The sequence below is a fragment of the Bombus bifarius genome, unplaced genomic scaffold (genome assembly GCF_011952205.1).
Source record: "Bombus bifarius isolate JDL3187 unplaced genomic scaffold, Bbif_JDL3187 scf7180000009200, whole genome shotgun sequence".
Taxonomy (NCBI): Eukaryota; Metazoa; Arthropoda; class Insecta; order Hymenoptera; family Apidae; genus Bombus; species Bombus bifarius.
The window spans coordinates 1,878,385-1,892,188 of NW_022884965.1; the positions used below are offsets into that span (position 1 = coordinate 1,878,385).

At 38.1% G+C, this 13,804-nt stretch overlaps 1 protein-coding gene across 3 annotated transcripts in view; it reads right to left on the minus strand.

Moving 5' to 3' along the window:
* The window catches only part of LOC117214510 (bifunctional heparan sulfate N-deacetylase/N-sulfotransferase), a 366,996-nt gene that overhangs the window by 53,279 nt on the left and 299,913 nt on the right, over positions 1-13,804 (minus strand). For all 3 annotated transcript variants that reach the window (XM_033460676.1, XM_033460673.1, XM_033460674.1), the window contains one exon: positions 1,380-1,577. In XM_033460676.1, coding sequence (XP_033316567.1) covers positions 1,380-1,577 — 198 coding nt within the window. The remainder of the gene's footprint in view (positions 1-1,379; positions 1,578-13,804) is intronic.

A 13,804-nucleotide genomic window follows, 5' to 3' on the forward strand; every position in this document is an offset into this window, starting at 1 on the left:
TATCCAGATTTTTTGGATTCGGAAGCTCTGTTTGTATAAAAAAGACACGATTCTATCGATAATAAATTCTGCTACGCCTATTAGGTTATTTCCGATCAAAACTCGTTTTTCTTCTTAAAAAATTTCTTATCGGAGGAAATATAATTTAATTCTTGTTAGTATGACAACCACCTATATAGTATCAGTATATATATATACCGATTTCTCGTTTCAATTTTATTCTAACGATAAATTCAATTTTATAGCTTGTGATAAGATTGATCGCGTCAGCTATCATATAATGCGTAATAATAACGTGCTTCCACATAACGTATTATTGCTCCACGTAATTACATCCACAACTAATTCTCAAAATGACCAGATAAATAAATATAAAAATTAAAGTACAACCTTGCTGTCGTTTAAAGTTGCCGCTAGTACGAAGGAGTTTAAATAATGGCAAGACAACACGCGAACAGGCTGCAGAACATCTTAAACGCGAATTAAATCGAGTTAAGATCAAGGATTTTTAAGCACGCGGCTACTTAGCGTGCCATTTTGTCTCGATTAACTAGAACGAGTTTAACCAGGCTCGTTAACAGCAAAATTCCCTACTTTTCTTATTCTCTTGATACAGACTGTACCTTGTTCGTCGCAAACTCGCAATCCTCGATAATAGTCACATAATGCACTGGCAAACGATAAATACGTGCGCGAGTGTCTTTAATTATCACAGAGAAAGGAAAGGTAAAAAAGAAAAAAAAAAGAAAATAATGGAGATTACCATCAGAGAGATAACGAAGTCTATTAGGATACGAACAATATCTTTTTCTACTGAAACATGGGGGAAAAATTCCCTCGTTTCTCGTGCGAAACGCTAATGAGATAAAGTTTTTCCAACCGCGACGAAGCGTCTGTGATCCTTTACTCGGATGGAAAACAAGCGTATCTCACTCGGCATATCAATGAATTTTGCTAGTAAAAACTTCGACCACGATAACTAGGGGAAACTGTCTATCGGAAAATATCGTTCGGTCTCAATGGAGTTACTCCATATTGCCCTTGTTTCCCTGATATTTACTTGTTAATCAAAAAGTATCGATGTTATAGGAACTCCGATTGCATGCAAAACTGAAATATGTTTCAAATGGTTAAAAGCGGAGTAAATCAATCTATCGCTAGCTTTTATAAAACAGACATTTTTCTACATTTATTATCACAAAGAGTCTATTATATCTTGTACCACGACAGAGACTAAGTTAGAACTCGATCAATTTCGAAATTGTTGAAAGTTGAACTAGTCGAGTGAATTTAAACTCTCAATATCTTTACGTACACCGCTGTGATCTCCAATCTACCAGATATTCAGATGTTTGAGACGAAAGATTCGTCGTACTCACTTGATTCGATTGGAGACGAGTAGTTCAGCTATGTTCTTGCCTAGCATGGAATATAGCGTTTCTACGAAGACCAAAACTTTTGGATCCGTCCTCAAACGAGCCTCGCTACGATGATCCGGCGCCGAGGGCAATCTCGTTGCGCCTCTCAACGTCGAACACCTGATTGCCGGCTCTGGTCTAGTATCTCGACGAATCAGACTGAAACAAGATAGAAAATGTTCAGTTACAGTCGATCAATGTAAGATCTTTCATGGCTAGACATGTTCAAAACAATGGATATTAATTTATTCGTTGTTAAAAAGTAATATAGTACAAAGTATAAAAGGGTATAGTATTCTTTTGGGAGTTAATAACTTAGTTTGCCTGCAATATCTGGAGCATCAACATACAGGGTGTAATAGAACGCGACCCATTTCGGGGTTAATCAATCATCAAAAACAATGAAAAAAGTTTGTATAAACATGTGTTGCATCTGTCTTCGTTTACGAGATATAACAAAATTTCTGTTTTGATTTTGCGGAAGATGTTCAGAGTGACCACCTTGCATTTCAATGCAAACCTGATGTTTCCCGAATTTGTTGAAAAGACATAGGTCCGAACCTTAGTATTTCAACATTTTCAATAGGTGACAGATGGAACATGTGTTTATAGGAATCTTTTTCATTGTTTTTAAATTCTACAATCAGCTCCCGAACTACTCCCACGCGTTCTGTTACACACTGTGTATACCAAGTTGGACGAAATCCTTGGTAACATTACAATAATATATAAATTTATTGAATAAAAAGTACGTTAAAATATAATATAATACGTGTTTCTTATAAATTTATCTCAAGAATGGAGCCCAGTTTTCTGTTTTTTTTTTTTTTTTTTTTCAAAATTCCACTATATTTAGCACGAACGCCTCGTTATCGAGCGTTCCGCTCGAGGAACGAGCCATTTTTTCTTCGCGTAACGAGGATAAAGAAGACCAGTGGACGAGATAATGTCGTCGTGTTAGTTGTGTCGCACAAAAGCGGCCGGATTGCTCCACTTGGCATGAATCGCGCGGCATTTTTACGATTACCGATAATCCGTCTGTGTCTCAAAGAAGCCGACAGAGAAGATTCGTTTCGCGGAGAACGATGAAAGAATTCCTTCATCGGGATCGATCGTTACCGAAGCCTGAGTAACTGGAAGCTTTTGAGAAATGCGCCCTTTTCAGCCTTTCGTCTTCAAAGTACTCCTTTTCACCCTTAATCCAGATTTCATCAATCGCATAGATGGAACCATCCGTTTCTGATATGCTTTAAAAGATCATCGGGATCGCCAGATCTTTTTAGATTTTAGTATGTAAATCAGTTCATAATGTTTGGATCTCTTTGAGGGGTTAAACTCCCGTCGAGTTGGAAAATTCGTTGAAAACGTAATGGAAAATAGAAAAGACGAGACTGAATCGAAAAATAGTTTACGGCATATAGTAAAAGGAAATTGGATTCATTCAGCGACGAAGAAATTAAAACTATAAAGGATTTTTATCATCGAGGGGTGAAATATCTATTGGATTTTATAGACAATTAATTTATTGCAACACACTTAATTCCGTGTAATTAAGATTGGTATTAAAAGGTTCATCACTATAACGGTACATATCGATCAAACAGTACCACGAGATTTAATCCTTTATCCGATATTCTATCATCATCCTCAAATGAGATTAACGTTGATAAATGGATTAAATTCTACTTAACTATGATCAGGATTTTATTTGATTACGAAGACCAAAATTACAGTTGATTGTAGCTTCCCACTTTAATCGAAAATCTAGAAATTAATAGGTACTTGTTCTCGATACATTATTCGGTATCAATAGTGCGCTAATACAATTTAACAGCGACTAGTAGATAAAACAAAATTTAAAGTACTCTAAAATACGGCTGCATAAATTCCAAGTCTCGAGGTGCTACAGAAATTTAGTTAAGAATATGAATTGCTGATATCTATGCAAATTCATACCTTTGCGAAACACAACTAAAGAAGCGGAACCTAAATAGACTCAACTTCTCAATATTATAACAACTTTGTTTTAAATAACTTATATTTACCTATAACACGCACTCTTTATCTACCATTGTTCCAATGTCCCATAAATATATAAATTTTTGCATCCGAATTACAAATCTTCCATCGATTCGAAGCACTCAATTCCGCCGGAAGTTTCTGCTTATCCACGATACAGCATCCCATACGCCAGAATTATCGCGGAAACATGTTGTTCGACTCTGGTCAGCCGTTCAGCCAGCGACGATACACCGTTTTTACATTAATGTCGGTCGTCGACGATGAAATGAAACGAACGAACGTAACAAATTTTCCGTGCCCAGTCTCGCGACACGAAACACTTTAAATCGCGACGAACGAGTCGAGAACGAAAAACTCTCCTCTCCTCTCTCTCTCTCTTTCTCTCTCTGTGTTTGTGCGACGCTGTTTCGAGCTTAACGGTGAAACACAGCACGCCTATTTCCGTTCGCAATTTGCCCGACAAAACTCGTCTTGATGTACGTGACCGGTGGCGTAATATCGCGCTGTTTGCCTCGTAATGCCGGAGGTCCGGTTTATCGATCACTCTCGACTCGACTGTGACTTTGTGGCGAAAGGGTCGATGGTCAATGGTTTATCGGACGAAGTCTCACGCCCGACGACGTGCTAATTCCACCCCGCATAATGCATCGTGCCCTTGCACCCTATAGTTGCGAGAATTAACATCGGTTAATAGGTGAGGAGATTCTAAGATGCGAAGGTTCTTGTTTAACCGATCGGCAGTGTAGCTCGAGAGACACTTGGTTCAGATGTCACGTACAGAGATTTAAAAATTATAGCGGCGTACATAGACATTTTGAGAACTGTAATTAATTTTGTGTAGCAGTAAACGGAGAATATTATTTTATAGAAAATAGTAGATGATCGATTTTTACATTCTTGGTTCTCTACTTAACAGGAAAAACGAGGGAACAACGTAATAAATGTTATAGAACAAATGCCAAAGCCGACGATTGTTTCCTTTCATCCTTATAGTCTGATTCTACTATCTCTCCATTTTATCTGTTCGTCACATGTAGCAAGAGAAGGTTGTTCTATACAAATACGTATTATAAATTTCGTACCTTAAATTTCATCATAAGTGATACAACTATTAATGTTTCTTTAAAAGGTAGGAAGTATATCTATTTTTGCCCATTTTTATTATACATCTGAGGTGTATATTATTATACGTGTTGGTTTATTATTAGACGAGTGATAAAATTGTAATAGTCAGTGTATATTAAAGTCACTTTAAATACAAGTACACAGATAGTGTATGCTGGTCGTAATCGTCGTTCGCTCAATACTACCGTTCAACTCTACGCTCGCTGTTCGACTGTATGAATCGCTATAATGATTCGTCCTAGAGAGCACGTTCGTCTATTTGTATCGACCGGTGGTATTGCAAAAAGTTCAAATGTAACTGCGGTTGACGATTCAAAATAACGTTGGCACTACAAGGCACAACGATATGAGTCTCTCCCGATTCGAATCTTCCGCTGACTCATGTGTCGCTACACATCTGATAGCAGGAAGCCAAGAAATCTTGACTCAAATACTTGGATTACTTTCAATTTTTAGAATAAAAAGAAATCATATTTGGCAAGAATTACGTGTTGCAATGCAATAATTTATACACTCCGATTACTTAAAAATTTCAAAATAAAAAAGAAACGAGTGTTTGACGTCTCGAATTCCGCGTCATTAGGCGGAAACGCGAGAATCGTGCGGACTTCCGAGCGATCCAGAATGGAATCGAATCGCCACCGGCGAAATCTACATCCATAATCGCCGGTATGAAATTCAAATCGAATCTTTTGTGCGATACGGCACTCGGCCCCGCAGCCCCGCGAACTTTCCGCACAAGTTTTCCCTTGAAAGGAGAAACGCCGCGGAAAGTATGCGGCGTACACTTCGCGGCCAGCATTCAGGGCGTCGTGAACTTCGAATATTTGAAATACTTGAGGCACTTCTTGCCCGGGAAATTATAGAACGCCCTTCTATGCGACGTCGTTCGATACACGCTTCTATCAGAGGCCACTACTATCATGTAAAAATACGAGTATTAATCCTACGTTGAAGTTCTACCGATAATAGTCTCTTTCCATAGCTTTTGAAACGTATAATGTGAAATATATTGGTACGAAAATTTGTTTCATTGATGGAACATTGATTTTTTTAAATATATAGAATCTATCTTTTCATCTATGAAACAATACTTCATGTTCAATCAGACGTCTTAAGACTGGAATCCAGGAGTGTAGAAATAATCTGATGGAACTTGACCTAACGAAATGTGTTTTAGCAAGATTTCCGCATGGTATAAAAAATACACTTATAAATTATTTGATATTAACTTTAACGTCGTAACTAAAATTTGGAATCGTGGAGTTATTATTGACAATACGCTAACAATTAATAACACGCACACATTATAAGCATTGTAACTATTTCATCCCGAATTCTCGGATTCTTGAAACGCAGCTGCACTGACAGAGACTCGAGAACTGTAATCCTACGATATAAATCACTCTTCCTTCTTCGTATGAAATACGGCTCATTAATCTGGCAATCTTGTTTAGTCAAACATTGAAGCAAACTTGGAAGAATGCAGCGTTACTTTCCACGATATCTATCTTACAAAACTGGTCAACCGTTAAAAATAGAAGGCCACGACTATAAACCAATGATAACTGAATTTAACTTTCAGCCACTCGTTATCAGAAGATCTGTCGCAGATGCAATTTTTCTATACAAAATTTTTAACGATTACGTAAACTGCATTGAGCTCTGAAGTTTTGTCAACTTCCATACACCACCGTGTTTTATCACATCATCAAAATTTCTTTGTGTGAACACTGTCGCTTCCCAATTCGAACACATCAACACCATAAATAGAATACGCGATTAAGCGATAACATTTACAATTCGGTAGATTTTTGGTTCTCTACTATCCAAGTATTTAGGACTTCAACGCATAAATTATCGGATATGCGTCTATATCTGTTCCCTTGTATATCTTCTTACGTTAAAGAGATTTTTCCGTTTATTCGAATAAATTAAATTCAATGAAAAATATTCTATTTCATAAAATTTGGTTTTAGAGTACTTCGTTTCAGTTTGCATTTGGTAATTTAGATGATAAAGTCGTGGGCGATGCTTATAGAAAATAAATTAACATTAAGTATCTTTTAACGCCATTTCGCTGTTTTAATAGGCATTGAAAAAATTAAATAACTTTTTCTAACGTTTGAATAGTTTAAAACGTTTCGTACGATTGTTTCCGAAACTTGTATAACATCACACTTAGTTGCACATCTGCTACACGTTTTACTAGCGCGTCCTTTAATCTTCCTGGTAAGCGTTCTATGTTAAATGCAGAATTACATGAAACTAGACAACTACTACTGTAACATTACACTTGCACCGCGTGTTTCTATGAATAGGTAGCATTACCAAGAAGGTAACTAAAGTACTCGTACAATCCTCACTAATTTTATCTCAAACAAGCCCTCCAATCCACTAATATTCGAAACTCTGAACGTAAACGTTGGACATCCGTTAAAATCGTCAGTTAAATAATTTATCATCATGTTCTAAAGATTTCAAGCCACAAATGAATACCTACTGCTCGATTGAATTACCACCGAGTATTAATTACTGTCGAGATATTTTCTCCAATCAACTCTGTTCTTCATTAACCCAAACGAAAATCAGTCTCAAATATACAAGAGAAAAATAGTTCGTCAAACACCAGCTGCGTGACTTAAACTCTATGAAAGAAGAGCGGATCGCCTGTAAACTTCGATAATCACAACACTGTACGATAGACATCCATAATTCATAATTTCTACACTTTGAAACTTTTATTATTCGCTAATTCACTAATAAAATCACCAATATCGTAAATTGAACTTCAGTCGCTAACTTAATTCCTCGCATTTATATCCACGCAAGAATCAAACACAGACACAAAAGTATACCACAATCTAAGTGTATCAAAAGCGGTATACGCACAGGAGAATCAATAAGAGAATCCATAAACCCCATGGCGCCACGAGTTTGATAGACGACAGCGGTGCGACTTAAACTCGATTAAAGAGGAGCAGGTAAACCGTAAAAGCTCGAGACTCAGCTTCATATCCGGAAAGATCCATGAGCGTGGTTCACGTGTAAGCTTTCGAATAGGCCACTAATCTGGTTCGAGAGATACGGAACCTCATCCTATCGTGCATCACGGTGTGGCTGTACCTGGCGAGTAAGCCTATTAGCGTTGCAGGCTTATTAGTGGATGCCATCTGACCCAAATTCCACGTTTCCATCGGCTGGACCTGGTGGATATACTTAATTCGAATTTACGATAATCGTATCGCGATCAAGCGGTAGACAAACGCGGGAAATTCGAATTCTCAAAGTATCTTCGAGATAGTTTGAACGGAGAAGAATCGTTAAAACGTGTTGGTTGACGCGTTATGATACGAATATTCGTTAAATGGGACACGCGCTCGCTTTTCTGCCGGCGTTCCACCATGGCGGAAGCTCTTTATTATCGTCGATGATCGATCGCTCCTACTTTCTACCCGTAATTGATATTACCTTGATATTACCTCGAGTCGAGCCGTTTGCTTTCTCCCTTTCGCTGTTCGTTGCCTCCAGCTATTCCTCTTCGCGTGCAATTTTTAACGAAGAATTATTTTAAAGAGAGGAAGGACCGAGGTATTCGATAACTAACTGTGTTTGGGCATTTCCATGAACGAACTGGCAGGTATTTTGAATCGAATCTTAATCTTTTGTTGCTGCGTTATTTACAAGGCGGAATTCGAAATCTCTGTTGTTTGACAATTGCTGACTGCAATAAATAATAAATTAATGTTAACCTGTCGACGAACGATCTTTTGGTAACCACTCTATCACCGTGACAGTGTACCAAATAAAAAAATGCAGGGACATTAATTTGTATTTAGTAATGCTCGGTTCAATGAATTTCGAGAAAAAGAATTTGTGGTTTATTATCTTCTCTGATATTAACGTGGAAAAAGAAGAATTACCAATTATTATAAACAGCTTGTTTGATAGTAGTACCATAGCGTTTATACTGTGATCATTATTCAAGAAGAAGTTCGAAAGTCGCTTTATTATTCTACTCAAAATAACCAACGAAAAAATACAGCGAAACATTAGAAAATTCTACGTGACCCATAGCGAACTTTAAACTTTGATCATCTCGCGGCAAGAAGTTCGAAGAACAACTGACCTTCGAGCGCTAACGGTGAATAGCCATGGTTTCTTGATGAGCATGTACTTACAATGTACGATTGGAATTATTCAACGTGTACGTCACGGAATTCAACGCTTTAGTTAACAACATAGACCTCGATAGTATGATTACTTAAGGTGGTACATCAACGAAATACCTGCCTCCTGGGTTGCATCAACATCCTTGTAAATCTCCGGTAAGAGTTTCCGCCGGCTTACTCGCGTTTCTCGTTAACTTTGCAGCCCCTTGTCAATAATTACCGAGCGAAGTAACCAGCGAACGGGAAATTTTCTTCTGGTCTGCTCTTCTCTGCCACGGAACGCGTTCGTGCGTTTCTAACACATTCACCATGCGTCTTTCCGTAGGGTAAGATCGTCCGAAGAACGTATCTACCGATAAGTAATACGTCGAAGCCTGTGGATTGGCATATTCGAATGTTTATTCTTTGGATTGTTTTATTTTTATATTTTTGCAATTATTTGGAATTATCTGCAATTATTTTTACAAACAGTTTCGTTGGTAGTTTAATTTTCAGCATTTACTTATTCCAATGTTCTGTGTAGAATATCGGTACGTTGGAATTTGCGATTTTTTTCATTTTTTATTTAGCTATTGTGAAAGGGAATCGTGACTGTAAAAAGCATGGCGAAATATTAAACAACAAAGTATTAATACGAAACACATAACACGTCATAAAAGGGATAACAATATTTCTGCCTGCACTCTGACAAACGCATGCCAATATTAACCCTCTGTTGGCAAACTGGGTCGTTTATGGCCAAGCGCAATTTCCTTACTGTTTCCAAAAAATCCAACAAATTCTGGAATGTTTATCAATGTCTCTGCTATATTGTACAACCATCTATTAAAGTGCAGTGTTCAACACGTTTTTGGAAAAAATTGAAATTGCTTTCAAAGAAATTCAACAGCGAAATTTCAATAGAGTCCACAGAATTATTCGAATGTCATACGTTATTAACTAGAAGTTTTAATTAAACATCGAACTACTAAAGAAACTATCGTGATTTTCAGGAAGTATAATCGCAGTTTATAATCGCCGTAAAAGTTAATTAGTTGAAACAAATATTTCCAACAAACGTAGAAATTCTTTCCACGGGAGACTCAAGGAGTCCACCCAAATTCGGCGGGAGCTGATTCAGCACATTAAAATAAGACGAAAAGTCCAAATAAAATCCAAATAAGTTGCTTCCCAATCTTCAGAGAGATTACTCGAAGCGAACAGGTCCAGCTTCGATAGAAGCATGTGAATGCACCGCGTAGACAGTCGAACTTGTTCGAACAACTTACACGAATTCGTCTGCAACTTTGATCGTCGCGTTGACGAAGAGTTTCAACATTGCCAATTGACGTTTAATAAACGAGAGATTTTAAAGAATCGTTGATCTAAGCAACGTCTAACATCACGCAAAATAAGCCGTAACTCGAAAACAAGATCGTATCCAGCATATGTTATACGAATTTTTCTTCTTGTTTCAGTACGTTCAATCAGTTACTTATCGTACTTCTCACAATTTCTCACTTACCCTATAGTATAGTTCACCAATAGAAGATTAATATTCCAAATATAACGTGGATAAAAATTCAATGCAAACCGCCAAATACATTCCGATGAAATAAAAGTTTCAAATCGTAGAACTTTGAAAGAAACTACACCGACTGTATGGAAGCATCATTTTCCTTTGCCACCCTCTCGAATTCAATCAGGAATTCATGCGCAAACTCAGCCAAACAGAAGCTCCGCCAAATGTATGTATATTCTCCGATTTAATATCAGCCCTGGAAGGCGAACGCGCGTAAAATCGACGCGGCTTCGTTTCTATTGATGCGTTTAGAGGCGAGTCAGCCTGTCGGAAACGAGGTGTTTCATCGAGATGGTAAGAGAGCCAAGCCAGGCTCGGTATATAGATTCGTAGAAACGAGAAAACGAAAAAGGAAATGGCGAACGGGGGATGGATATCAGGGCAAACTGGCTGAAGAGTAATTCGATTATCCGCACGAAAAGTACGGAGGCGTTGTTATATGAGGCGGTAACTCGACGCGATCTACGACGCACCCTCGCTCTACGCCACGTTCCAAGCAATACTCGATGTAATTTAATCGGCTGTCGATAGGCGACAATGGCGTCCCTCCGTAATCTAAAATTGCTTCTCGAGGACTGCCTTTATTAGACGTCCTGTTGTTTCCGTGTTCGTCGTTATGGGCATCCTTAACTTTCTCTAATATATTTAATAAGTGAGACTAATATATTTAGTAAGTGAAAAGCTAAGCGATGGGAAGGGCGACGAGAGTTGTAACATAGTTATATCAGATAAATATCTAGGTTGAACAGCAAATTGCAAGCTTACAAAACAGCCGAAACTAGAACTTTCTAAGAATCATCGTGTGTGCACACTGTCCACATATTTTTTAAATATTTTTGTCCTTATTTGTTGCACTGAATTTTACATACCAATTCTGTTTCTCTTATATATCTTTTTCCCCCTCAACATTCTTATCATTCTCATTCTTAGTCTTGTCCTGAAAACAAAAGAATTCGAGAGACCAATTTTAACACGGGTTGCCAGATTCGATAGAATATTCGTCGAATGTGCATATTTGTCTGAAGATGTATAGTACAGCCTGTTGTTGTTCGAGGTCTGGCGATTTTCTTTGGCTTTCCGCGAAGCAATGTTACAGAAAAAGAAATAGGAGTTGCCAGGTTATTTATAGAGCTTGGAACCGAGCTTCACCGTCGGCTATCCGCCTCTCAAATTAATGGAAGACGGCAGTGTTGAGTATGAATTATGTCTAAACTGGAGTTTCTTAAACTGGTTTGCTGAAGTGGCGTACATAAGTGGGTCTACAGAGCTTGATAGAATATGATGGCTGCTGCGGATGGTCGGTAAAACGAGAATGGTTTGCACGTCTGCGCTTGACTAATTGCAAGCATCAAAAGGTTTCTTCGGTATTTAGCCTGACATTCAAGGAATTTGTGATACGCTTTGCCAACATGTGTGAATCTCAGGCTTTTTATTCTTCGTTGCTTCAATTTATACTTCGGCCAATGAAATATCATTGAATATTAGACCCTTGATCATAACGAATAATTCTAATCTGAGATTATAAATTGCTATTATAAGGTTCGTTATACGTTATGAGAACGACATCAGGACAACTAGGGGAGTCTCGTCTAAGATAGGATGAAGAAGTAGAGTAATCTAAGGTCTCGCAACAGCAATTAAGAGTTAAATACTTTAATTCTTACATAAACGGTTATAGCACTCAACGAATTAACTCATTAGGAGATGATATGTAATCTAGTAACTTGTAGATGGAAAATTGAATACAATATATATTTTTGATTCCTAAACCCAGCTTGAAAACTACGACCGAGCAACCGTATATTTTTACGTATAACTCGAAAAGTAAGATCATTCAAAATGTTAAACTTTACAACGTATTTCAAAATCATCGAAATCGGAGAGGAAGTAGCCGTCCGACGAATTTTTCCAAAAATTCTTTTTCCAAATTTCCTGCGGTTTCGCGCGGAAACCGCTAGTATCGTTACGTTTTTCCGTCGCCTTGCACATTGCATCAAAATCTAGCCGTATTTGTTCTCTTCTTATTATTATAGAAAGCTATAATGTATCGAACAATTCTATCCTACATTTGTGATACACTGTTGATAGCAGGGTAAACATTTCCTCGATGCCAAACTTTACGTATCTCTTTAAAAATTCTTTACATTAAACTGAGGTTGACGAACGACGAATCCAGCTTAATTTCGAGCAATTGACGCTGGCTGAAACAGACGGAGTCTGGATTCCACGAGGCTGTTTTAGCTTTGCAACGCACGCAACTGCAAGGGGGCAGCCTCGTTGCACGGTGACGACATTCTCCGCTCAGGTTACACGGGGCAAAACGTTCCGCGCGGAAAGTACCGATTAGGATCCATTAGCATCGTGTCCCGGCCCGAGAAATTCTCGTGGCTCTAACGAGAAAGCATGCACATGGAAAATACGCTTGCCGTGGCCTCACTTCTACGCCACACACGTGTGCATCATTGGATAATTCGAATGATTAATCGTCCACTCCCTATATCCCTTTTCCTGGTTCGTCGTAAATGGTAAACGCGATGATACGGAGCGTGCCGAGGGAATCCTCTTTCGTCAAGAGGACGAGGATCAAAGTGATTATTAAGCGTTTAACCATTTATGGCAGGTTGAAATGTAAAAGAGCGTAGAGATCCTATGCAATATGCAAAACTAGACGAGATATCGAATGTAAAATGTAAAAAGCCGTAGATTGTAAATAATAAAATTGTATTTCTCAGTACACTCTATCAAGCACGATCTGCTTTTACTGATTATTATCACAGCTAGTGTATACGGTTCCTCGGTTTCATACATGTATAACGTTACCAGGATTATTGCGCATAGTTGTAGTATCGCGAAATTGGATCAAACAAGCAAAATAGTACTCGCAAAATTTTCCCAAGTGTTTAAACGTGTCATAAATAAATTTGAAAAATTCTATATAATAAGCTGTATAATATACCATTTTAACAAACCATATAACAACGTATATGCGTAACACGATATATTACAACTCGAATAACCGTAAAGTAAGTGGAGCATACTGAAAAGCTTGAAACTTTTAATAGTTCATAGTTAGAGAGCAATTTTCATGTACTCGAAAACCGATCAAAATCACTCGAATATCTCAGCTTCAATCGCGCTCAACGTCCAATAAATTCTCTATAACCAATAACGAAGGTAAACCAACGAATAAAAACGAAATAAAACATGCAGCCGAAAATCTCCATATGCGGGACCACGATAATAAGCGTATTCGCAATTCCATCAGGCTTGCGAGCTTCCCAAAGTCGTTTGGCACGAACGTCGATGGACAGTGAGCACAACGGGTACCGCCGTAAAGTCTCTATTTCTCGTTTCTATTCTGCGTTTACTGCGGTTGGTCCGAAACCGTATTATTCCAGTCTCATCGTTGTCCGCGGTTTTTACGAGCGTCCCATATGCGAATTCCCGCTTCTATCAGCCGCATCACATTAGCACGCGTTGTTTTCTGCGTCTGAAAGAGGCTGAGG